The following is a 25,056-nucleotide window of genomic DNA, read 5'->3' as shown; positions in this document are numbered from 1 at the left end:
CTCCTGAGAGCTGGCCACAGCCAAGCATAGTGTCTCAAGCCTGTAGTCCCAACACTTTTTGAGAGGTCGAGGTGGGAGGATCGCTTGAGCCCAGGAGTTCGAGATCAGCCTGGTCAACATAGTGAAATCCTATCTCTATTAAATTTTAAAGAAAAAAAAAGAGAGAGAGAGAGAGAAAGCTGGCCTCCCTACTCCTCCAACCCCCGGTTTTAGCATCATGCTGTACCCTATATGAGACAGGGAAAAAACCTTACAGAATTTAGGCCTCCCACACAGTCAGCCTCATAAAAGAGATGCTACTGAATGCACTTGGATTGAATGAAGCCCAGGTCCATCAGCCATCTTGGCACACCAGGAACTTTCTGAGCACACCTCTACCAAGAAGATGAGGGGCAGTTAGTCTTGGCAGCCCTTAGTGAGGCTAACACAGTTTTCATGCAGGCCTCAGGAGGGTCACCCCAAACACAGCCACTGCTGGACTGGCACCTTCAATTCCCAGCTAAGCTTGTATTTACAAAAGCAGGTTTTTAATTTATTCAGGCACACATACATATGACTGATTTCAAAAATAGAAAAACCTCCATTTTACCTTGATAATTTGGAATGGGGACTTTGAAAGGCTTTGACAAAATGCTTCGAATAAATGCTTCCTAAAAAGAAAGGAGAAACAGGGATTCAGGACTGATTGGAGATGTTACGAGACAATATCATGATATGCTTCACATTAGGTTTGGTACAACAGCGTCCATCTTCGAGGCTTTATGTAAGGTTCTACAAGTATCCAGGGATAGCAGAAGGGCCCAGCCTCAGTCAACCATGAGGCTTAGAACCCATGAAACCATTCACTCATTAAAGATGCCAGTGAGCATACCTACCTCTTCCCTAGGGTATAGCACCTTGGAAAGCAACTACCACAGACTTAGCCAACCCGAGTAATAACAGAGAATTCCAATGTCTGGGTTTAACCACTGTCATATAGGGCTACACCTTCCCAAGCATACCTCACATACCTCACAATTCTTTTTTTTTTTTTGGCCACATCAGTTCTGCCTAATATATCTGATACTCACATCAGCCTCCTTGGGAACTAAACAGCTCATCAAAGAGTAGTGATAGTAGGAGAAATGGGAGCCATAGTATTAATAAAATAATATTAACAACACCAGGCCGAGCATGGTGGCTCACACCTGTAATCCTAACACTTTGGGAGGCCAAGGCAGGAGGATCACTTAGGTCTGGGAGTTTGAGACCAGCCTGGGCAATATAGCAAGACCCCTATCTCTATTTTTAAAATATATATTTAAAAATATAAATAAAAATAATGATGGCTACCAATGTATGCTAGACACAGAGCTAAGCCTCTTGCATTCATGTTACCATTTAATCCCAACAGCTGTATGAGGTCCATATATTACTGGTGTTCCCATTTTACAGATGAGCAAACTGAAGCTCAGGGAGATTAAGTCACTTTCTCAAATCACAAAGCCATTATAAACGCAGGACTTTCCCGATTCTAGGGTCCTTACTTGTACTCAGTAGGCAATGTGGCCTCTCACCCAGTCTGAGTACAGCCATACAGATCAGCCCAGACCCAGCAGCTTCCTGCCATGTAAAGCACAAGAGAAGGAACATGAGAAAGGGACATGAGAGAGAAGCTAAGCCCAACACTAAGAAAAAGCAAGTGGGACAAGGGTGACAGCAGGTAGACATGTGGGTCCTAGAGAGGTAGCACTGGTGACTCCTCCACCTAAGGGCAAGAAGCCTCTCTACAAGCACTTCTGCCTTGAACCAGCATTATTCCATGGGCTATGGGGCTGGGGCAGGAGTAGAGAAGGCAGAAAAATTAACACTGAACTACCTCTGACAGCTCCCATGGAAGTTCTGGTCCACACACACCTGAGCCCTTTGTGGAACTGTGATAGCCTATGAACCTCAACAAAACCAGAGCTGGAACCCAAGAGATCAAAGAGAAATAAAGAGCAGAGACTCTGAAGGTAGTTTTAATGGGAATATATTAGTGGAAAAAGCAGTAATGAAAAAATGTCCCTTCTAGCAAAAAACATAGTCTAGTAGGAAAAAAAAGCAAGCCTGCCCTGATATTTTTACCTTTGTTTTCTGACTCATTTCTTCACACATCATAAATGTCTAGAAACTCAAATGTACTTTATTTGTTTTTTGGGTTTTTTTTTTTTTTTTTGGAGACGGAGTCTCACTCTGTCGCCCAGTTAGAGTGCAATGGTGCAATCTCAGCTCACTGCAACCTCTGCCTCCCGGGTTCAAGCAATTCTCCTGCCTCAGCCTCCCAAGTAGCTGGGACTACAGGTGCACGCCACTACACCTCACTAATTTTGGTATTTTTAGTAGAGACAAGGTTTCACCATGTTGGCCAGGCTAGTCTTGAACTCCTGACCTCAAGTGATCCGTCCACCTTGGCCCCCCAAAGTACTGGGATTATAGGAATGAGCCATCGCAACTGGCCTCAAATGTACTTTCAATAAAAAAAAAGTAATGAATTTTTTTTTGTGATATTAGAAGACAGAAAACGAGTATGTAGAAATGAACTTCCTTATCACACTAAATAACATGACAATATCACACTATGACAATATCACACTAAGTAACATAACATAAGGGCAAAATTGGCAAAAAACTCAAATGCTTTTGTTTATTTGCAAACTTCTTTGCATGTGAATAAAATCCTTTATTGACTCTTTTTTTTTTTTTCAAAACAGACAGGGTCTCACTTTGTCGCCCAGGCTGGAGTACAGCAGTGGTGATCATACCTCACTGCAGTCTCTAAGTCCTGGCTCAAGGGATCTTCTCACCTCGGCCTCCCAAAGTGCTGGGATTATAGGCATGAGCCATCATGCCCAGCCTTTACTATTTTTAATTAGCATGACTGTAACTATGAACAGCAATGATAATTATTATGAAAGATGCTAACAAAAAGGACCCTTGGCCAGTGCAGTGGCTCATGCTTATAACCCCAGTGCTTTGGGAGGCTGAGGTGGGAGGACCGCTTAAGTCCAGGATTTTGAGACCAGTCTAAGGCAACGCAGTGAGACCCCGCCCGACACACCCCCTAAACAAAATTTAAAAATTACCCAGGTACTGTGGCACATGGTCCCAGCTACTCGGAAGGCCGAGGCGGGAAGATCACTTGAGCCTAGGAGTTCAAGGCTGCAGTGAGCTATGATTACACCATTGCACTCCAGCCTGGGTGACAGCAAGACCTGCCTCAAAGGAAAAAAAAAAAAGCTACTCTTTTTTTTTTTTTGAGACGGAGTCTCGCTCTGTCGCCCAGGCTGGAGTGCAGTGGCCGGATCCCAGCTCACTGCAAGCTCCGCCTCCTGGGTTTACGCCATTCTCCTGCCTCAGCCTCCCAAGTAGCCGGGACTACAGGGGCCCGCCACCTCACCCGGCTAGTTTTTTGTATGTTTTTTAGTAGAGACGGAGTTTCACCATGTTAGCCAGGATGGTCTCGATCTCCTGACCTTGTGATCCGCCCGTCTCGGCCTCCCAAAGTGCTGGGATTACAGACTTGAGCCACTGCACCCGGCCAAAAAAGCTACTCTTAAATCAAATGAGAGGAAAAGGAGATGGACCCTAATTTTCTTTTTAATATGGCATCAATTCTAAAACAGAAATATTTTCAAAATTATCAGTATAGAAGGCTAGATTTGAGGCTCTGAGTATCCAAGAATGTATGCTCCAAATTTAAAAAGACTTTCAATAGAACACAGGAACCATAGGTTCTGCAGGGAGAACTACAGGCTTGCATAACTGGCAAGGAAGAATGTGGAGACCCCTGGCCAAAAACATCTGAGGGCTCAGCCTGCAAAATGGAATGGCTGGCCAGGCACAGTGCACGCCTGTAATTCCAGCACTTTGGGAGGTCAAGGCAGGCAGGTCACTTGAGGTCAGGAGTTCGAGACCTGCCTTGCCAACATGGTGAAACCCCCTCTCTACTAAAAATACAAAAAACTGAGCTGGGCATGGTGGCGGGCACCTATAATCCCAGCTACTTGGGGGGTTGAGGCACAAGAATCACTTGAACCTGGGAGGCGGAGGTTGCAGTGAGCCAAGGTCGCACCACTGTACTCCAGTCTGGGCCATAGAGCAAGACCCTGTCTCAAAAAAAATTAAAAAATAAATAAATAATTTAAAAAAAAAAAAGAATGGCCAACCTTCAGGGATCTGGTCTGGTGACTCACCAGTCTTTATAGGAGGGGGCAGGGAAGGAGCATGCTCTCATTCTCTGTTCATTTGGTTACTGATAATTCATATCAATCTTTCCTTCTGATAGATGACAGCATCCCTCCTCCCCACCAAAGCTAAAGCTTCCCATTTCTGCAGAGAATCACTCTGTTATGACTGATCACTCTTGTATCTCAGCCTCTCCCTCTCTACTAGCTCTTAGCAGTATTTAAAATGGACTTAATTATCTCCTATCTTAAAAACAAATATTCATTTGATTCCTTATCTCCTCCCCTCCACAGGCAAACTTCTACTAAGTTTATATAGCTCCCCTTCTTTCCTCCCACTCTTCCTGTCTTCTGCCCCTTCCACTCTGGCCAAGATCACGAATGGCCTACATGACCCTAATTCCAATGGACATGTATCTTACTTGACGAAGCTGGCCACTCTTTCTCAAATATTTTCTGCCTTTGACTTCCATGACACTACTCTCCACCTTTCCGGGATCTCATCTTTAGTCCCCTAACGAGCTCTTTTTCCTCTGCCTTTTAACCCTCACCCCACTCCCAGAGCTCAGTGCTCCCAACCAGCTGCAGTGACACACATCTGTAATCCCAGCACTCTGGGAGGCCAAGACAGGAGGATTGCTAGAACCCAGGAGTTTGAAACCTGCCTGGGCAACACAGTGCGACCTGGTCTCTACATATCATTTAAAAACTAGCCAGGTGTGGCGGCACATGTCTGTGGTCCTAGCTACTCCAGAGGCTGAGGTGGCAGCAATACCCAAGCCTGAGATTGAGGCTGCAATGACCCGTGATCGCACCACTGCATTCCAGCCTGGGCGACACAGTGAGACCCTGTCTCAGAAAAAAAAAACAAAGTCAGTGCTCCCCAGGGTTCAGGGTTTAGCCCTCAGATCTTCTGACTACACATTCACCAATCCATTTACCAGGTATAAAATATATCTATGCTAATGAGTCCCAGATATATTTCTAGTTATACCTTACTCCACATCCACATTTGCAAACGACTGCAGACCTAGATCTCCTGTAGAGACTTCAAAATCATCATGTCTAAGGCTAAAGTCCTCATCTCCAAGGCTACACTATGACTCTTGTGAGCCCCAGGCACTTTTGCCTTTGGGGCCCCTTCCTCCATTAAAAAAAAAAAAAAAAGGCCAGATGCAGCGGCTCACGCCTGTAATACCAGCATTTTGGGAGGCCAAGGCAGGCAGATCACTCAAGGTCAAGAGTTCAAGACCAGCCTGGCCAACATGGTAAAACCGTGTCTCTACTAAAAATACAAAAACTTGCCAGGCGTGGTGGCGGGTGCCTGTAATCCCAGCTACTCAGGAGGCTGAGGCAGGAGAACAGGCTGAACCTGGGAGGCGGAGGTTGCAGTGCACCAAGATCACGCCACCGCACTCCATTCTGAGTGACAGAGCAAGACTCCCTATGAAAAAAAAGAAAAAACAAAAACAAAAAAGACTGCGTTGGTATAAAGATAAATATAATAGTATAATCAGGCTAGATTACTATGTATTATTTTTCTTCTGATTTTAAAAGGAATTAAAGACTACCATTGCTCTCTAAGTGCAGTGTTAGCTCACCAAGCTCCAGCTGAAGGAGAATGGAGGTAAGTAAGGAGGTGAGCCAAGATAGCACCACTGCACTCCAGTCTGGGTGACAGCACAAGACCCTGTCTCAAAAAAAAAAAAGGAATACCTAAGTATATCACCGTGAGTAGAAAAAATAGGGGACAGAAATCAGGTATTGCAGTTTTTCCACCATTTTCATTTTTTGTGTGAATTCTTTTTTTTTTTTTTTTTTTTAGATGGAGTCTCACTCTGTCACCAGGCTAGAGTGCAGTGGCGCGATCTCAGCTCACTACAAGCTCCACCTCCTGGGTTCATACCATTCCTCAGCCTCCCAAGTAGCTGGGACTACAGGTGCCCACCACCATGCCCAGCTAATTTTTTGTATTTTTTAGTAGAGATGGAGTTTCACTGTGTTAGCCAGGATGGTCTCAATCTCCGATCTCCTGACCTTGTGATCCGCCCACCTCAGCCTTCCAAAGTGCTGGGATTACAGGCGTGAGCCACCTTGCCCGGCCTTTTGTGTGAATTTTTAATATAAATGTAGAGATGTAAAGCATTAATACAAGTCAAAATGTTTCAGTGAACAAGTTTCAGCACTTCAATTCTATAACAATTATAAACAAACCTGTTCATATCTTCTGGACAATGGATTTTTTAAAATACAATTTCTTATTGACAGCAACTAAACAGTGTTAGTAGCATTCTTATCACACAGCAGATTCTACCCATTAACTATACTTTTCTGAATTTTCCTATATGCAAGTATTTTTTTTCCTTTTGAGGCAGGGTCTCTGTCACTCAGGGTGGAGTGCAGTGACAGTATCATGTGTCACTGCACCCTTGACCTCCTCAGCTCAAATGATCCTCCCACCTCAGTCTCCAGAGTAGCTGGGACTATAGTCACATGCAACCACATACAGCCAATTTATTTATTGTTTTTTAGAGATAAGGTCTCACTATGTTGCTCAAGTTGGTCTCAAACTCCTGGGCTCAAGTGATCCTCCTGCCTCGGCCTCCCAAAGTGCTGGGATTACAGGTATGCGCCACCATGCCCAGCCTGCAAGTACATTTTTAATGTCGTGTATCTTCTGTTCTATTCCTGTAACTTTGCTATTAAAAGACAATAGCTTTTGTATAATACATTCAACTTCATGGGCCCCCTGATTACAGTGCCCGCCATCTCCCTCCCACCAAATGCCATTCCTTTTCTGCGTTCCCTATCTCAGCAAATGGCACCACCATCCATCTACCTTGCCCAAGCCTAAAATCCCAACTTCATCCTCAATTTTCCCTCTCCCCACATGTAATCAATCCCAAGTTTTTCCACTTTTCATTTTTAAGTATCTCTCAAAATCCACCTACTTCTTCCCATTCCCCATTCCCCTAAAATCCACGTCCAGGGCATAATTCTCTCTTGCTTGGCCACCTGCAATAGCTTTCTCACTAGTTTCCCTACCTCCAGTCTCTCTGCATCCAAAAGATATTCTACACTGCTGTTACCTCCCACCCCCACTTAAAACACTTCTAAAGCTCTTCAATGACCTTAATCCAGACTCTCCTAGCATGGCTTCTGAAAAGCCTTCCACTCTTAGCCTCTGCATAGCTCTCCAACTCTCATCTCTCACCACCATCCCCCAACTCCCTACACTCTCTTTTCAGTACCTGCCTCTATTGTTGCCAGGCTTTCCAATAAGCTGTTCCTTCTATTAGAATATTTTCCACTCCTGGCCGGGCACGGTGGCTCACGCCTGTAATCCCAGCACTTTGGGAGGCTGAGATGGGCGGATCACGAGGTCAGGAGATCGAGACCATCCTGGCTAACATGGTGAAACCCTGTCTCTACTGAAAATACAAACCAAATTAGCCTGGCATGGTGGCGGGCGCCTGTAGTCCCAGCTACTCAGGAGGCCGAGGCAGGAGAATGGCGTGAACCAAGGAGGCGGAGCTTGCAGTGAGCCCAGATCACCCCACTGCACTCCAGCCTGGGCGACTGAGCAAGACTCCATCTCAAAAAATAAATAAATAGATAAGAATGTTTTCCACTCTCTTCACCTGTCTAACCCCTCGTATCTTTCAAGACTTAACAGCACATCTTTCAGAGGCAGGTCTTCCCCAATCTCCAGACCCGTAGGTCTCCTGTTATGCACACCCACAACTGCACTTATGCCATGTAGTTACACAGGACAACTTTGAATAAATCCTGAATAAAACAGTCCCAGAAGATTACACACCATTTTAATACCATTTTCTTTCTTTTGAGATGGTGTCTCGCTCTGTCATCCAGGCTGGAGTGCAATGGTGTCGATCTCGGCTGACTGCAACCTCTGCCTCCTAGGCTTAAGCAATCCTCCCATGTCAGCCTCCCAGGTAGCTGGGACAATAGGCACACGCCACCATGCCCAGCTAATTTTTTTTTGTATTTTTGATAGAGATGGGGTTTCATCATGTTGCCTGGATTGGTCTCAAACTCCTGAGCTCAAGCCATCGACCTACCTCGGCCTCCTAGAATGCTGGGATTATAGGTGTGAACCAACACGCCTACCCAACACCATTTTTTAAAGTTCATAAAACCAATTAAAAAATGTATTAGTGATTACTTTTTTTGAGATGGAGTCTCACTCTGTTGCTGAGGCTGTATTAGCGATTTTTGTATGTATGCTAAAACTGTAATAAAAGCAAAAGATAATGGATACAATTCAAGACAGTGATTACCTCTGGGGATGGGAAAAGGGATTATGGGTTTGACAATGTTCTAGTCCTGGCTGATGGGTTCACAGGTGTTTGTGTTTTATAACTTATGCGACATATCTATATTTATCAAGTATTACACAAAATTCTTGTTTTTTTTGTTTTTGGGATAGATTTTCACTCTCGTTGCCCAGGCTGGAGCACAATGGCACGATCTTGGTTCACTGCAACCTCTGCCTCCCGGGTTCAAGTGATTCTCCTGCCTCAGCCTCCCAAGTAGCTGGGATTACAGGCATGTACCACCATGCCTGGCTAATTTTCTCTGTGTTTTTAGTAGAGACGGGACTTCAACATGTTTGCCAGGCTGGTCTTGAACTCCTGACCTCAGGTGATCCATCTGCCTTGGCCTCCCAAAGTGCTGGGATTACAGGCATGAGCCACTGCGCCTGGCCCTAAACTGTTTTTATTTAGTTAGGGTTTTTTTTTTTTTTTGAGACCAAGTCTCACTCTTGCCCAGGCTGGAGTGCAGTGGCACGATCTTGACTCACTGCAACCTCTGCCTCCCGGGTTTCAAGTGATTCTCATGCCTCAGCCTCCTGAGTAGCTGGGACTACAGGCATATGACACCATGCCCAGTTAATTTTTGTATTTTTAGTAGAGAAGGGGCTTAACCATGTTGGCCAGGCTGGTCTCAAACTCCTAACCTCAGGTGATCCACCCACCTCGGCCTCCTGAAGTGCTGGGATTACAGGCGTGAGCCACCCCGCCTGGCCACAAAACTGTGTTTAAATGTTTGCTGAATGCACAAATGACTAATCTCCATTATGTATTCCTAGTTTTCCTTCAAAACATTACTCATAAAGCTTAGTGGAAAAGCTTTGGAGCTAGGCAGATCTGCTCCACCCACTCTGAGCAAATTACTTAACCCTTCTGAGACTCAGTTTTCTCATCTTAAAACGTGAGAATTACATGAGGCAATGCACAGAACCTGCCATGGTGGTGATTCAGTTTGACTTTACTACAGGAAATATATGACTCTGGTACTCCTTAAAAGTCATATACAGAGTCAGAGTCTGAGCTGACATGAGGATCCTAGTTCCTTTACCCTCCTTTCCTCAGGAATCTGAACCATCTAATATCTGGTGCCCATGTAGCTACTATAAACCAGGCACAAGTTAGGCACACCTCTCTAAGCAGGCCCCAGCAGCTGTGGGCAGGTCCAAAGCCCCTACAGATGTGTGTCTTCTGGCCACTCTAGAAAGTACTGAGGGAGTCTACAGGGACAGGAGTCTACAGGGACAGGAGTCTACCTAGGCTGAGTGACTGGGCACAGACATATACATGCAGGTTGCAGTTCTGGCTTACATGCTGACTGCTGTCCAGACAAGGTGGTTGATTGGTTAGCTGACTCAAAGGTTTCCGAAAAGGAGACAGGAAACACTCCTGGATCTGGGTCTCACTGCTGGATTTCCGTTTCCTAGGAGTCTAGGAGAGAGAATTGGGAAAGGTGAAGTCTAGAAGACCACAGAAATCACCATAATGGCAACTAACACTTGAAGTGCTTATTAAGTGCCAGGCACTGTGCTAAATTCTTCACGCGTGTTACAGTGTATCATCTTCATAGCTACTCTATTATATAGATTTATTATCCTTATTTAAGAGGTGATAAAACTGGAGCTTAATGCGGTTAAATAACCTGCCTAAACGGAGCAGGGGCAATGGAAAAGGTAAATAAAACGGGCCTGTGAAGAGCAAGTCTACCAATAGCATGGAGTCTTGGTGGCCCCAAAGCTTCACTCCAAAAGCTCCATGGAATGATTGAGCAACCAAACACTTCGCTGAGTCTCCAAGGGGCAAGAGTACAGCTGCCTTCAACTCTCAGGCCACTGAGGCCACTCCCCACTCAGGCCACCCATGGCCGTGAGGACACTGGCACTAAAAGCATCTTCAGCAGCAACCAGCAACTGACAGCAGACCCAGCTGCAGAGAATGCTGCCCCAAGTTCAAGTCTGAGACCCATGTACGTGGCAAGGGGCAGCCAATGTGCCTCCTTCACAGGTAGAGGAGCCCCTTGCACACCACGGTACAACTACTGAGCAAACCCCACCAAGCCATTAGGCAAGAACCCACTTGTGCCAGTTTGCCAGGATATTTGAAGCTTCAGTGATCCTATCAGACACACCTGAAACAAACACCAGCACCCCCACCCCACACCTTATTCGCACACTGCTCCTGCCAAAAAGTGCCTTCTAGTCCTTGCATAGCTGATCCCTTCCTTCAAAGTTCCAGTGGCCAAGCCCCTACTTCTTGAACTGCTCTTATTCTCTGAAGTCCATGCTGCACTGTCCTATTTATTTTGGTTTACATAGGTCCTGCCCATAGCCAGCCCCAGCAAGCCTCCAAAACAGGAAGCAGTGCACAGGGCCCAACCTAAAGTAGAATATACTGTACTTCAGTATAAGCAAGGACTGGAAGGACCCAACCTGTCAGATCTAGGCCCAAGTGAGCCCAGGACACTCTACTGTTCTGTGACACTGGGCAGGGGACAAAGAGCAAAAGAGCAGGCTGCTAATTGCTGTTGTGTAGCCCTTTTTTCCAAACAGAGTCAAAAGGTCCAATCCAACCGGCTCTTTTGCTTTAGAATACCTTTTCCCACCAGGAAAACTGAGGTTATATTAGCTTCTAGTGACTACTCTGAGGACAAAGATTTTATTAATCTTGTTCAATGCCTGGCACATAGTAAGTACTCATTAAAAGTTTACTGAACATACAAAAGAGGCATCTGGAGTTGGCTGTGTAACCCTAGAAACCAAGTCCTGGCTTCTTTTCTGCCCAAACAGAAAACCCCCCTTCCCTGTCCCGTTGAGTGCTCACCACTAGGCCAGGTTGCCAGTCTTCATCTTTAGAGGACCCGCCTTCAGGCTTTCTCTTGGCCAGCTGGCTGGGAGCCAAGCTCCTCCTCTGTAAGGGGAGAACGGAAACAGTGCCTGCAAGGATCCTGCAGCCTAGGCCTGTCAGACCCTGACCCAGGGCTACTCCCACTCACCCCTAGGCCCACACTTACCATCCTGGGCCTAGGAGTTTAAAACGTCAAGTACCCATGAGCCAAAGGTCAAAAGCAGGCAGCGGCTAAGCGTGTAGGAGGACCAGGGTCTAATCAGCAGAGGGGGCTGCTACATTATTGAGAGGACCGGCTAATTAAAGAGGGGGCATGGATGGCGGGACTCCGTCCAGGAACTGGGGTTTGGACCCAAACTGTGAGAGTGTCCGTCCTCAGTAAGCCGAGACGAGAGATTAGGCCAAAGTGGAAGAGACCAAGCAGAGATTAGTGTGGGACTGGGGGAGGAGGCAGGTGGAGTCCCAGACTGGGCGGAGTGGAGTGGGGATGATGGTCCCAGACTGGGCGGAGTGGAGTGGGGATGATGGTCCCAGTCCGGGTGAAGGGAGGAGGTAGTTGCGCGGCGGGGCGGGGTGGGAGTGGGGGTGGGGGTGGGGGTGGGGGTGGGTAATCACTGGCCAGGAAAGAGAAGCTGTGGTGAAAGTCCGAGGCCTGGGTGGGGAGGGCAAGTCCGGAGAAAGGAGATTTCCCAGGGCTGGAGGTGGAAACCAGGATAAGACTCAGGGAGGTCGAGCAGGAAGCCACGCGGGGTCTGTAAAAGACCCAGGTTAGGAGGGGAATACCAGGAGGGGCTGAAAAGAGCGACAGAGATGGACGCAGACCCCAGCACCTCCCTCTCAACCTTCCTCTTCCCAAAGCGCGCGTTAACAGCCGCCAAGACTCACCGACCCGCCAAGACCGGGTCAATCGAACCTCCCGCCGCGCTGCTGTCGTATCACCCATTGGCTGTGTTCGATGAGTTCGGCCCTCGCGACCCAAGGAAGAGGCGGGAATAGTGCTGCGCCCAATGAGGAGTCTGGGCTGTGGAGCTGGAGAAGCTAAATTGACCTACTAGGAGGCGTGACTTAGGTGGAAGGGCGGGGCCAACAGAGGTGGGCGGTTGGGCGAGAAGAGAGGGGCGGGGACGGGGCGGGGAGAGGGCGGGGCAGGAGGGGGAATGTGGGGGGCGAAGGGCGGGGCCATCAGAGGTGAGCGGTTGGGCGAGAAGAGCGGGGCGGGGCGAGAAGAGCTGGACTGGGCGGGGAGGGGCGGGGCCAACAGCGGGGGGAGGTTGGGCTAGAGGAGCGGGGCAGGGCTAGAAGAGCTGGAATAGGCGGGGAGGAGCGGGGCAGAATTACTGCCTGCGAGCTGGAATTCGGCCCCTGTCTTGGGCGTTTGTCCCAGGTCGGTGAGCTGTGGTCCCGCAGCTATGGAAGGGACGATTTACGCCACATTGAGCAGCGGAGGAGTTACCACCTGTTGTGGACAACTGGGGATTATGAAAGGCGGCACATTTCTGGGAGTTTGGATTGCATCTACAGTGGTGCCAGGTCTATAGCAGAGGGCCGGGGTTGGAGTCAGGCCTCGCCCACCCAGAAAGTGGGGAGAGGCATTCGGCCCAGACTGCCACGTGGTGGACTCGGGCAGTGGGAGTCCCCGGATGACGCGACTTTCTCGCTCAGGGATGTCTTGAAAGAAGCTGCCTTCCTCTCCAAGGCCAAACCGCGTTGGAGGAAGCGTGGTGTTTGGAGTCTTAGATTTAATCATCCAATCTCTCAAAACGTCAGTTTCTTCATATCTAAAGTGGCATTAGAATAGTACCTCCCCCCGAAGGTTATTCTGACAAGTAAATTAATGTGTGTAAAGCACCCAACAGTGGCATGCACAACCTAGGTTCTCACTAATAATGATAAGGGTATATATATATAGTATTTACCACCAGGCATTTCTGAGCTTCTAAGATATAACAATTCATGTAATGCTCATGACTATGAGGTAGGTTTATTCTTGTCCCCATTTTGTAAGTGAGGAAACAGGCCTAGATAGGCTAGTAACTTGTCCAAGGTCACACACCTGACTATAGCTTAAGCCATCCTCACAGGGTTATCAAGAATTCTGAGGTCGGGCATGGTGGCTCACACCTGTAATTCCAGCACTTTGGGAGGCTGAGGCGGGAGGATTGCTTGAGCCCAGGACTTCCAGACCAGCCTGGGCAACACAGAGAAACCCCATCTCTACAAAAAAATTAGCCAGGCGTAGTGGTGCACAGCTGTAGTCCTAGCTATTGCAGAGGCTGAGCTTGGAAGGATCTCCTGAGCCTGGAAGGTCAAGCTGCAGTGAGCCGAGATTGTGCCATTGCACTCCAACCTGGAGGACAGAGCAAGACACTATCTCAAAACAAAGAATTCTGGAGAGAAATATCGTTTTAATTAAGTATTAATCGGTTGGGAGGCTGTGGCGGGCAGATCACTTTAGGTCAGGAGTTCGAGAACAGCCTGGCCAAAATGGTGAAGCCCTGTCTCTACTAAAAGCACAAAAATTAGACGGGCGTGGTGGCAGGCACCTGTAATCCCAGCTACTCATGAGGCTGAGGCAGGAGAGTCGCTTGAACTCAGGAGGCGGAGGTTGCAGTGAGCCAAGATCACACCACTGCACTCCAGCCAGAAGGACAGAACGAGACTTTGTTTCAAAAATAAATAAATAAATATTTCTGGTTCTAGTTTCCAGTAATAGCAAATAAATGTAGTCAGATTAACCCTCCCACAAATAACAATGACAAACTCTAGGGAAAAAAATATTTTGAAAAACCAATTATTCCAGGGCACTGGACAGTGGCCAAATACAACTGCAACTGGTGAGATTAGAGAAGCTGTGGCCTCTTGCTTAGGGCATTCCCCAATCTGCAAGGAACTCTGGTGTGAAGACACAGCTTTATTACCTTGAGGTGTCAGGGAACAGAGTTTGAGGCAGGCAGGGCAACCAAAAAGTTACAGGAGAAATCCTAAAAAGGAGAGTATTGCAGAGGGGGTGAGCCCCAACATTTGGGTAAGACAAGTCCTCCCGATTCCTTGGTTGACTGCTTACGTATACTTGTGCAGGGGTAACAAGAAACCCAGAAAAAAAAAAAAAAAAAAAAAGCAGCAGGTAGAAGGTAGAACTGGATGAAGATTTTAGCTTCTGCCCTCTGCTGCAGATGATTGATTTGGAATTAAAAATCTAGCCAAATTAGCTCCCTGCCAGAACAAAAGCTGTTCTTCAGAGGAAAATTCTGCAAAGGGCATAAGAAAAAAGTTTCGAGACACGATCTCACTGTGTTGTCCAACCTGGAGTTCAGTGGCACTATCACAGCTCACTGCAGCCTTGACCTCCCAGGCTCAATCTCCCACCTCAGCCTCTCAGGTAGCTAGAACCATAGGCATGTGCCACCATTCCTGACTAATTTTGTTAATTATTTGTAGAGTTGGAGGTCTCACTATGTTGCCCAGGATGGTTTCAAACTCCTGAGCTAATCTTTCTGCCTCAGCCTCCCAAAGTGCTGGGATTATAGGCATTAGCCACTGTGTCCAATCTAGGATGAAAACATTGTATATATTGAGATGATGTGGCATTACAGTAGGTCTTTTTTTTTTTTTTTTCCAAACAGAGTCTTGCTTTGTCACACAGGCTGGAGTGCAGTGGCGCCATCACAGCTCACTGTAGCCTTGACCTCCTGGGCTCAAGCAAGCCTCCCACCTCAGCTTCCCAAGTAACTAGGACCACAGGCATGCATGACCATGCCCAGTTAATTTTTTGATTGTTTGTAGAGACAAGGTCTCAGTATGTTACCCAGGGTGGTCTCAAACTCCTGGGCTCAAGCAATCCTACCACCTTAGCCTCCCAAAGTGCTGGAATTATAGGGGTCAGCCACTGTGCCCAGCCTTTAATTAAAAAATAAAATAAAATGAAAACAAAATACAGACAATTTAAAATCAACAAAAACAGTAGATTTATCCCCATCAAACTTGAAATACTAAGGAAAATTCTTCACACTAAAGAAAATAACAGGCTAGGCTTGGTGGCTCATCCCTACGATTCCAACACTTTGGGAGGCAGAGGTGGGCAGATCACTTGAGCCCAGGAGCAGACTGGGTAACAGGGTGAAATGCTGTCTCTGAAAAAATACAAAAATTAGCCAGGCATGGTGGGTGTGCCTGTAGTCCCACCTACTAGGGAGGCTGAGGTGGGAGGATTGCTTGACCCCGGGAAGTGGAGGTTGCAGTGAGCCCAGATCATACTCTTGTACTCCATCCTGGGTGACAGATCAAGATCCTGCCAAAAAAAAAAAATTAGCTGGGCGTGGTGGTGTGTGCCTGTAGTCCCAGCTACTCAGGAGGCTGAGGTAAGGAGGATCAGTGTACCCAGGAGGTTGAGGCTGCAGTGAGCTGTGACTGTACCACTGTACCCCAGCCTGGGTGACACAGTGAGACCCTGTGCCAAAAAATAAAAATAAAAATAGGCCAGGCGTGGTGGCTCACACCTGTAATCCCAGCAGTTTGGGAGGCTGAGGTGGGTGGATCACAAGGTTAGGAGTTCGAGACAAGCCTGGCCAACACAGTGAAACCCCGTCTCTACTAAAAATACAAAAATTAGCTGGGTGTGGTGGCATGCGCCTGTAGTCCCAGCTACTTGGGAGGCTGAGGCGGTAGAATCACTTGAACCTGGGAGGTGGAGTTTGCAGTGAGCAGAGACCGCCCCATTGTACTCTAGCCTGGGTGACAGAGTGAGACTCCGTCTAAAAAAATAAATACATAAAAATAAAAATAAATGTCACCCAACAATCTACAGGAAGGAATGAGGATCACCAAAAATGGTAAATATATGGATGTGGCAGACAGAATAACAGCATCTAAAAGATGTTGATAGGCTGGGTGGCTCACACCTGTAATCCCAGCACTTTAGGAGGCCAAGGCAGGAGGATTGCATGAGTCCAGGAGTTCAAGACCACCCTGGGCAACATAGTGAGACCTCATCTTTACAAAAAATAAACAAAAATTATGGAAGTGTGGTGGCGTGGCGTGTTCCTGTAGTCCTGGCTGCTTGGGAGGCTACAGCAGGAGGATCACTTGAGCCCCAGAGGTTGAGCCTGCAGTGAGCCAAGATCACACCACTGCACTCCAGCCTGGGCAACAGAGAGAGACCCTGTCTCAAAAAAAAAAAAAAAAAAAAAAAAGCTTGGCCGGGCGCGGTGGCTCAAGCCTGTAATCCCAGTACTTTGGGAGGCCGAGATGGGCGGATCACGAGGTCAGGAGATCGAGACCATCCTGGCTAACACGGTGAAACCTCGTCTCTACTAAAAAATACAAAAAAAAACCTAGCTGGGCGAGGTGGCGGGCGTCTGTAGTCCCAGCTACTCGGGAGGCTGAGGCAGGAGAATAGCGTAAACCCGGGAGGCGGAGCATGCAGTGAGCAGAGATCCGGCCATTGCACTCCAGCCTGGGCGACAGAGTGAGACTCCGTCTCAGAAAAAAAAAAAAAAAAAAAAAGTCATGCCTCAATCTCCAGAATCTGGAATGTGATAGGTTACATAGCAAAGGAGAATTAATACTGCAGATGGAATTAGTCTGTTAATTGTCTGACTTTCATTTTATTTTATTTTCTTGAGACAGAGTGTTGCTCTGTTGCCCAGGCTGGAGTGCAGTGGTGCAATCTCGGCTCACTGCAACCTCCGCCTCCCAGGTTCAAGTGATCCTCCTGCCTCAGCCCCCCTAGTAGCTGGACTTACAGGCACATGCCACCATGCCCGGCTAATTTTTGTATATTTAGTAGAGACAGTGTTTTGCCATGTTGGCCAGACTGGTCTCGAATTCCTGACCTCAGGTGATCCACCCACCTCAGCTTCCCAAAGTGCTGGCATTGCAGGCATGAGCCACCACACCCAGCCGATTGTCTGACTTTTTGATGGGGAGATTATCCTGGCTTATCTGGATGGGTCCAGTGTAATCACAAGGGTCCTCATCAATGGAAGAGGGAGGCAGAGGAGTCAGTGTCACCTGGAAAATTGAAGGAAATGGATTATCCATTAAAGCCTCCAAAAAAGAACACAACCCTGCCAGCACCTTGATTTTACCCTAATGAGACATATCTTAGACCTCTGACCTCCAAAACTCAAAATTCATTTGTGTTGTTTTCCACCACTAATTTGTGTCAATTTGTTACAGCAGCAATAGGAAACTTCTTTGGTTAATATAAAAGTCTGACTTTAAAAAAATTATTCTCTTTAAAAGACATATGACATGTTAAAACAAACACTATAGCCATATTCTGGTGTTTATAACATATGTAGGTATAGTACATCTGAGAGCAATAACTCAAAGGACTAGGCCAGAGTGAAACCGCCTTTGCAAAAATTATAACTGAGGGAGTTATGACAGTGAGAGAGATCAGACCTAATCAATTCCATCTTCCTTCTAACCTTTAATCTGTCCTTGTTCATTCCTGGGTGTTGGGCAAACCAACTTTGTGAAGGACTTCAATTCATTGTTTGACTCTGAAACAAAATTGATAATAGCCTTTTCTCAAAAAGACCCCCTTCCTGCCTGGGGATAAGTCTGCCTTTGAGGGATAATATGGTTTGGCTGTGTCCCCACCCAAATCTCATCTTGAATTCCCACATGTTATGGAAGGGACACAATGGGAGGTAACTGAATCATGGGAGCAGGTCTTTCCCATGCTGATCTGTGATAGTGAATAAGGCTCATGAGGTCTGATGGTTTTATATGGGGGAGTTTCCTTGAACAAACTCTCTCTCTTTGCCTGCTGCCATTCATGTAAAACATGACTCACTCCTCCTTGCCTTCCAGCATAATTGTGAGGCCTCCAGCCACGTGGAACTATAAGTCCATTAAACCTCTTTCTTTTGTAAATTTCCCATTGGTGGGTAGGTCTTTATAAGCGGTGTGAAAATGGAGCAATACACAGGACTAACAAATTAGCTACCAGATTAGAAATTACGGTTTAGGGATCGTGCAACCTCTGGCTCCAAGAGGCTGAACCTCCCCAAATTGCTCCTGGGGATAACATCACTATTGTAAACCCTAAGATCAGTACCTGAGATATTTTGCAGCCCCTGCACTGGATGGATCAGCTGACGCCATCCAGACCAGTCATCTGGCTCACCCAGTGCTGCCATCCCACCCAGGAGCAAAACACAGTAAGAAAACCTCAATTTGACCCCTATGATTCCATCTCCAACCTGACCAATCATCACTCCCACTTCCCAAGTCCCTACCTGCCAAATTATCTTTAAAAACTCTGATCCTCGAATGGTCAGGGAGACTGACTTGAATAATAATAAAACTCCAACTCCAGTCCTGGGTGTATTACTCTTTTTCTTTTCTTTTCTTTTCTTTTGAGACAGTCTCGCTCTGTCACCCAGGCTGGAGTAGAGTGGTGCAACTCGGCTCACTGCAACCTTTGCCTCCCCAGTTCAAGCAATTCTCCTGCCTTAGCCTCCTGAGTAGCTGGGATTACAGGTGTGTGCCACCATGCCTGGCTAATTTTTTTTTTTTTTGAGACGAAATTTCACTCTTGTTACCCAGGCTGGAGTGCAATGGTGCAATCTTAGCACACCGCAACCTCCGCCTCCCTGGTTCAAGCAATTCTCTTGTCTCTGCCTGGCTTCCTGAGTAGCTGGGATTACAGGGATGTGCCACCATACCCAGCAAATTTTTTTTTTTTTTTTGAGATGGAGTCTGGCCTTGTCACCCCGGCTGGAGTGCAATGGCATGATCTCGGCTCACTGCAACCTCCACCTCCTGGGTTCAAACAATTCTTCTGCCTCAGCCTCCCAAGTAGCTGGGATTACAGGTGCCTGCCACCACATCCAGCTAATTTTTGTATTTTTACTAGAGGCAGGGTTTCACCATGTTGGCCAGGCTAGTCTCAAACTCCTGACCTTGTGATCCACCCACCTCGGCCTCCCAAAGTGCTGGGATTACAGGTGTGAGCCTCTGCGCCAGGCCTAATTTTGTATTTTTGGTAGAGATGGGGTATCACCCTGTTGGTCAGGCTGGTCTCAAACTCCTGATCTCAGGTGATTCACCTGCCTCGACCTCTCAAAGTGCTGGGATTACAGGCGTGTCCCACTGTACCCAGTCCATAAAGTTTAAATTTTTAAGTATTTTTCATGTATTGGTCCTTTTATCATTTTAAAATGTCCCTCTTTTTCTCTGGTAATACTCCTTTCTTGAAGTTTATTTTGCCTAATACTAATTTCCCACATTCCTTTGATTAGTGTTTACATGATGTATTTGCCCCAACCATCTACTTTCAATGTATTTGTATTTTTGTGTTTAAAATTCATCTCTTGACCAGGCATTGTGGCTTATCCCTGTAATCCCAACACTTTGCAAGGCCAAGGCAGGTGGATTGCTTTAGCCCAGGATTTCAAGACCAGTCTGGGCAACATGGTGAAACCCCATCTCTATTAAAAAAATACAAAAATCAGCCAGGTGTGGTGATGTGCACCTGTAGTCCCAGCTAGTTGGGGGGCTGATGTGGGAGGATCACTTGAGCCCAGGAGGTTGAAGACCAGTAAGCCATCAATGCACCATTGTACTCTAGCCTGGGTGACAGAGTGAGACACTGCCTCAAAAAACTAAAACTAAAAATAAAATCCCTCTTGTAGACAGCACATGAATCTAGCTCTTTTTTCAGTCTGACAGTCTGTTTTTTAACTGCAGTGTTTATTCCACTTACATTTAGTGTAATCATTGACATGTTTAGATTTAAGGCTTCCATTTGCTACTTGTTTTCTGTTTGTTTCATCTGTTGACAGAACAAGTTGACAAAAATTCAGCAAATATATAGAAGACTTGAACAATACTATCAAACATTTGATCAAATTGACACTTGCAGAATACCCAACAACTGAAGAATTGATGTTCTTTTCAACGGGGTAAGCAACATTCCCCAGATGGGCCACATTCTGGGCTATAAAATATGTCTCAATAAATTTTTAAAAATCAACAACTTACAGAATATGTTCTCTGAATTACATGAGAAATCAGTAAGAATAGACTTTCTAGAAAAGTCTGAAATATTTGGTAGTTAAATGGTATACTTCTAGGCTGGGTGCAGTGGCTCATGTCTGTAATCCCAGCACTTTGGGAGGCTAAGGCAGGAGGATTTCTTGAGACCAGGAGTTTGAGACCAGCCTGGGCAACATGGTGAGACCCTGTCTCTACAAATAATAAAAAATTAGCTAGGAGTGGTGGTACACGCCTTTAGTACTAGCTACTCAGGAGGCTGAAGTGGGAGGATCACTTAAGTCTAGGAGGTTGAGACTGCAGTGAGCTGTGATCATGTCACTGCACTCCATTCTGGGCTACAGAGCAAGACCCTGACTCAAAAAAAGAAAAAAAGACTCCTAATTAACCCACAGGAAAAGAAGAAATAACAAAGGAAATTATAAGAATTTTATTTTATTTTTGTGTTTTTAAAAATTTGAGGCTGGGTGTGATGGCTCATGCCTGTAATCCCAGCATTTTGGGAAGCCGAGGCAGGTGGATCACCTGAGTTCAGGAGTTCGAGACCAGCCTGGCCGACATGATGAAACCCTGTCTCTACTAAATGCAAAAAAATTAGCCAGGCATGGTGGCGCATGCCTGTAATCCCAGCTACTTGGGAGGCTGAAGCAGGATAATCATTTGAACTTGGGAAGTGGAGGTTGTAGTGAGCCGAGATTGCACCACTGCACTCCAGCCTGGGCAACAAGAGCAAAACTCTGTCTCAAAAAAAAAAAAAAAAAATTTGAGACAGGGTCTTGCTCTGTTGCCCAGGGTGGAGTACAGTGGCTTGATCATAGCTTACTGCAGCCTTCAACTCCTGGACTCAAGTGATCCTCCCACCTCAGCCTCCTGAATAGTTGAGACCACAGGTGTGCACCACCATGTTTTGCTATTAATAATTTTTTTTTTTTTGAGACGGAGTCTCACTCTGTCGCCCAGGCTGGAGTGCAGTGGTGCCATCTTGGCTCACTGCAAGCTCCGCCTCCCAGTTTCATGCCATTCTCCTGCCTCAGCCTCCCGAGTAGCTGGGACTACAAGTGCCCGCCACCACGCCCAGCTAATTTTTTTGTGTTTTTAGTAGAGACAAGGTTTCACCATGTTAGCCAGGATGGTCTCAATCTCCTGACCTCGTGATCCTCCCGACTGGGCCTCCCAAAGTGCTGGGATTACAAGTGTGAGCCACCGCGCCCGGCCAATAATTTTTTAAATTTAATTTTACTTTTTAGTAGAGCCAAGGCCTTGCTTTGTTGCCCAGGCTGGTCTTGAACTCGTGGCCATCTGCTTTAGCCTCCCAAAGTGCTGGTATTACAGGCATGAGACACCACTCCTGGCCGTAAGACATTTTTAACTGAGCAATAATAAAATACAATAGTAAAAATGTATACAGTGTAGATAAAGAATGCTTAGAGATAAATTTATAGCTTATAAGAGAATAGAGGCTTAAAATCAATTGTCTAATGATCTAAGTTTCTACCTTAAGAAGCTGGAGGGCCAGGCACAGTGGCTCACTCCTATAATCCCAGCACTTTAGGAGGCTGAGGCAGGTGGATCACTTGAATCCAGGAGTTTGAGACCAGTCTGGACAACATGGCAAAACCCTGTCTCTACAAAAACAAACAAACAAACATATATATATGTGTATTATATATGTGTGTGTATATACACATATATATATGTATGTGTGTGTGTATATATATATGCATACAAAAATTAGTCAGGCATGGTGACATGCACCTGTGGTCCCTCAGCTACTCAGGAGGCTGAGGTGGGAGGATCGCATGAACCCAGGAGGCGGAGGTTGCAGTGAGCCAAGATCACACTGCTGCACTCCAGCCTGGGTGACAGAGTGAGACCCTCTCTCAAATAATAAAATAAAATAATCCGGGCAAGGTGCCTTACATCTGTAATCCCAGCACTTTGGGAGGCTGAGGTGGGTGGATCATTTGAGGTCAAGAGTTCAAGACCGGGTTGGCCAACATGGTGATACCCCGTCTCTACTAAAAATACAAAAATTCGGCCAGGCGCAGTGGCTCACACCTGTAATCCCAGCACTCTGGGAGGCCAAGGCGGGTGGATCACGAGGTCAAGAGATGGAGATCTTCCTGGCTAACACAGTGAAACCCCATCTCTACTGAAAATGCAAAAAATTAGCCGGGCGTGGCGGCGGGCGCCTGTAGTCCCAGCTACTTGGGAGGCTGAGGCAGGAGAAAGGCGGAGCTTGCAGTGAGCTGAGATCGCACCACTGCACTCCAGCCTGGGCGACTGAGCGAGACTACGTCTCAAAACATAAATAAATAAATAAAAATTTTAAAAAAAATACAAAAATTCACTGGCTGTGGTGGGGCACGCCTGTAGTCCCAGCTACTCAGGAGGCTGAGGCAGGAGAATCGCTTGAACCCAGGAGGCAGAGGTTGCAGTGAGCTGAGATCACACCACTGCACTCTAGCCTGGGCGACAGAGTGAGACTCTGTCCCAAAAATAAATACATAAATAAATGTAAAAAATAAAAATAAAACGCAGAAGCTGTAGGAAGCTGAGCAAATTACATATAAAGTAGAAGGAAGGAGGCTGGGCATGGTGGCTCATGTCTGTAATCCCAGCACTTTGGAAGGCTGAGGCAGAAGGATCACTTGAGGCCAGGAGTTTGAGACCAGCCTGGGCAACATAGTAAGACCCTGTCCATACAAAATAAAAAATTAGCTGAAAGTGGTGGTGCATACCTATAATCTGAGCTACTAAGGAGGCTAAGGTGAGAGGATCCCTTGAGCCCAAGAAGTGGAGGCTGCAGTCAGCTGTGATTACATCACTAAACTCCAGCCTGGGTGACAGAGCAAGACTCTGCCTCAAAACAAAACAAAAGAAAAACAAAAACAAACAAACAAACAAAACAAACACCAAAGTAGAAAGAAGAAAATAATAAAGATCAAGTAAAATTCAATGAAACGGAAAAAGAGAGAAACACTGAGAAAATTAACAAAGTCAATAGATGGTCCTTTAAAAAGATTAAGAAAATAGATACACTCCTAGCAAGATTAACCAAGAATAAAATGAAGAAGCACAAAGTATATATCAGGAATGAGAGGATGCCACTATAGATCCTACAGACATCAAAGGACAAAGGGAGGAGATCTGGGAAGATGATGGCTATGGTAGCAGCTTTTCAATCTCTTTGAATTCCCAAATAAAAACTAAGACAGCAAATGTATAGTTAAGGGAAAAAAAACAACAGGCCAGGTGTGGTGGCTCATGCCTGTAATCCCAGCACTTTGGGAAGCCAAAGCAGGTGGATCACCTGAGGTCGGGAGTTTAAGACCAGCCTGGCCAAGAGAGTGAAAATCCCATCTCTACTAAAAATTTTTAAAAAATAGCCAGGTTTGGTGGTACACCTCTGTAATCTCATCTACTTGGGAGGTTGAGGCATGAGGATTGCTTGAACCCAGGAGGCAGAAGTTGCAGTGAGCCAAGATCACGCCATTGCACCCTAGCCTGCGCAACAGAGTGATACTCTGTCTCCAAAGTAAAATAAAATAAAATAATAAATTAATTAATTTTAAAAATAAAATGAGGCTGGACGCGGTGGCTCACACCTGTAATCCCAGCACTTTGGGAGGCTGAGGTAGGCAGATCACGAAGTCAGGAGATTGAGACCATCCTGGCTAACACGGTGAAACCCCGTCTCTACTAAAAATACAAAAAATTAGCCAGGCGTGGTGGCGGGCACCTATAGTCCCAGTTACTCGGGAGGCTAAGGCAGGAGAATGGCATGAACCCAGGAAGCAGAGGGTGCAATAAGCCAAGATCGGGCCACTGCACTCCAGCCTGGGCGACAGAGCGAGACTCTATCTCAAAAATAATAATAATAAAATAAATAAAAAATAAAATGAAATGAAATAGCAGGTGAGTGAAAGGAGCCCACAGTGGGAAGGACTAAAGGGCAGGAACAGGTCTGGTTCCCTATAAACTGTCAAAACTGACCCACGAGGGCTTCCTTCTATGACCATGCCCCACACTGAGGATAAATTCCTGGGAGAGAGGATGTGCACAGTGGCTCCTGCCTATAATCCCAGCACTTTGGGAGGCCAAGACAGAAGGATCACTTGAGCCCTGGAGTTTGAGACTAGCCCAGGCAACATAGCAAGACCCCGTCTCTACGAAAATTAAAAAAACTGGGTGTGGTGGCACACGCCTGTGGTCCTGGCTACTCAGGAGGCTGAGGTGGGAGGATCACTTGAGCCCAGAAGGTGAGGCTGCAGTGAGCAGAGATACTGCTACTTGCACTTCAGCCTGGGTGACAGAATGAGACACTTAATCAAAAAATAAAAATAAGAAAGAAAATAGCTCTGAGTGGAATCAATATGTAGTAGGATGAGGACAACAGAGGAAAAATGAGGAGCTAAAGACCGACATGGACGAGGGGAACAGAGCCAGAAAATTGCAGAAGGGTGCCACAGGCAACAACAGATGAGGGAGCTCTATAATGTTATAAAAACTCTCCTGAACCTCACCTCATTCTTTCAGTTCAAAAAAACTAATTTCACATAAAATGAGCAATAGAAAAGTAGCAAAGTCAAGGCTGGGTACAGTGTCTCATGCCTGTAATCCCAGCACTTTGGGATGCATAGGCAAGCGAATCACTTGAGGTCAGGAGT

At 46.4% G+C, this 25,056-nt stretch overlaps 1 protein-coding gene across 2 annotated transcripts in view; it reads right to left on the bottom strand.

Moving 5' to 3' along the window:
* Positions 1-12,317, bottom strand: part of RAD54L (RAD54 like) — a 31,820-nt gene extending 19,503 nt beyond the window's left edge. Inside the window, exons 1-5 of one of the 2 annotated variants that reach the window (XM_025390673.1) lie at positions 12,266-12,317; positions 11,547-11,611; positions 11,357-11,443; positions 9,848-9,967; positions 590-650 (exon numbers count right to left, since the gene is read on the bottom strand). In XM_025390673.1, the coding sequence (XP_025246458.1) occupies positions 590-650; positions 9,848-9,967; positions 11,357-11,443; positions 11,547-11,549 (271 nt within the window). In that variant the 5' untranslated portion in view covers positions 11,550-11,611; positions 12,266-12,317. The other variant, XM_025390680.1, reaches the window with a different exon arrangement.
* Between the last annotated feature and the right edge of the window lie 12,739 nt (positions 12,318-25,056).

Source organism: Theropithecus gelada, chromosome 1, assembly GCF_003255815.1.
Source record: "Theropithecus gelada isolate Dixy chromosome 1, Tgel_1.0, whole genome shotgun sequence".
In the NCBI taxonomy this organism is placed as follows: Eukaryota; Metazoa; Chordata; class Mammalia; order Primates; family Cercopithecidae; genus Theropithecus; species Theropithecus gelada.
The sequence above is the reverse complement of the archived record's forward strand: the minus strand, read 5'-3'. Positions and strand labels throughout refer to the sequence as shown.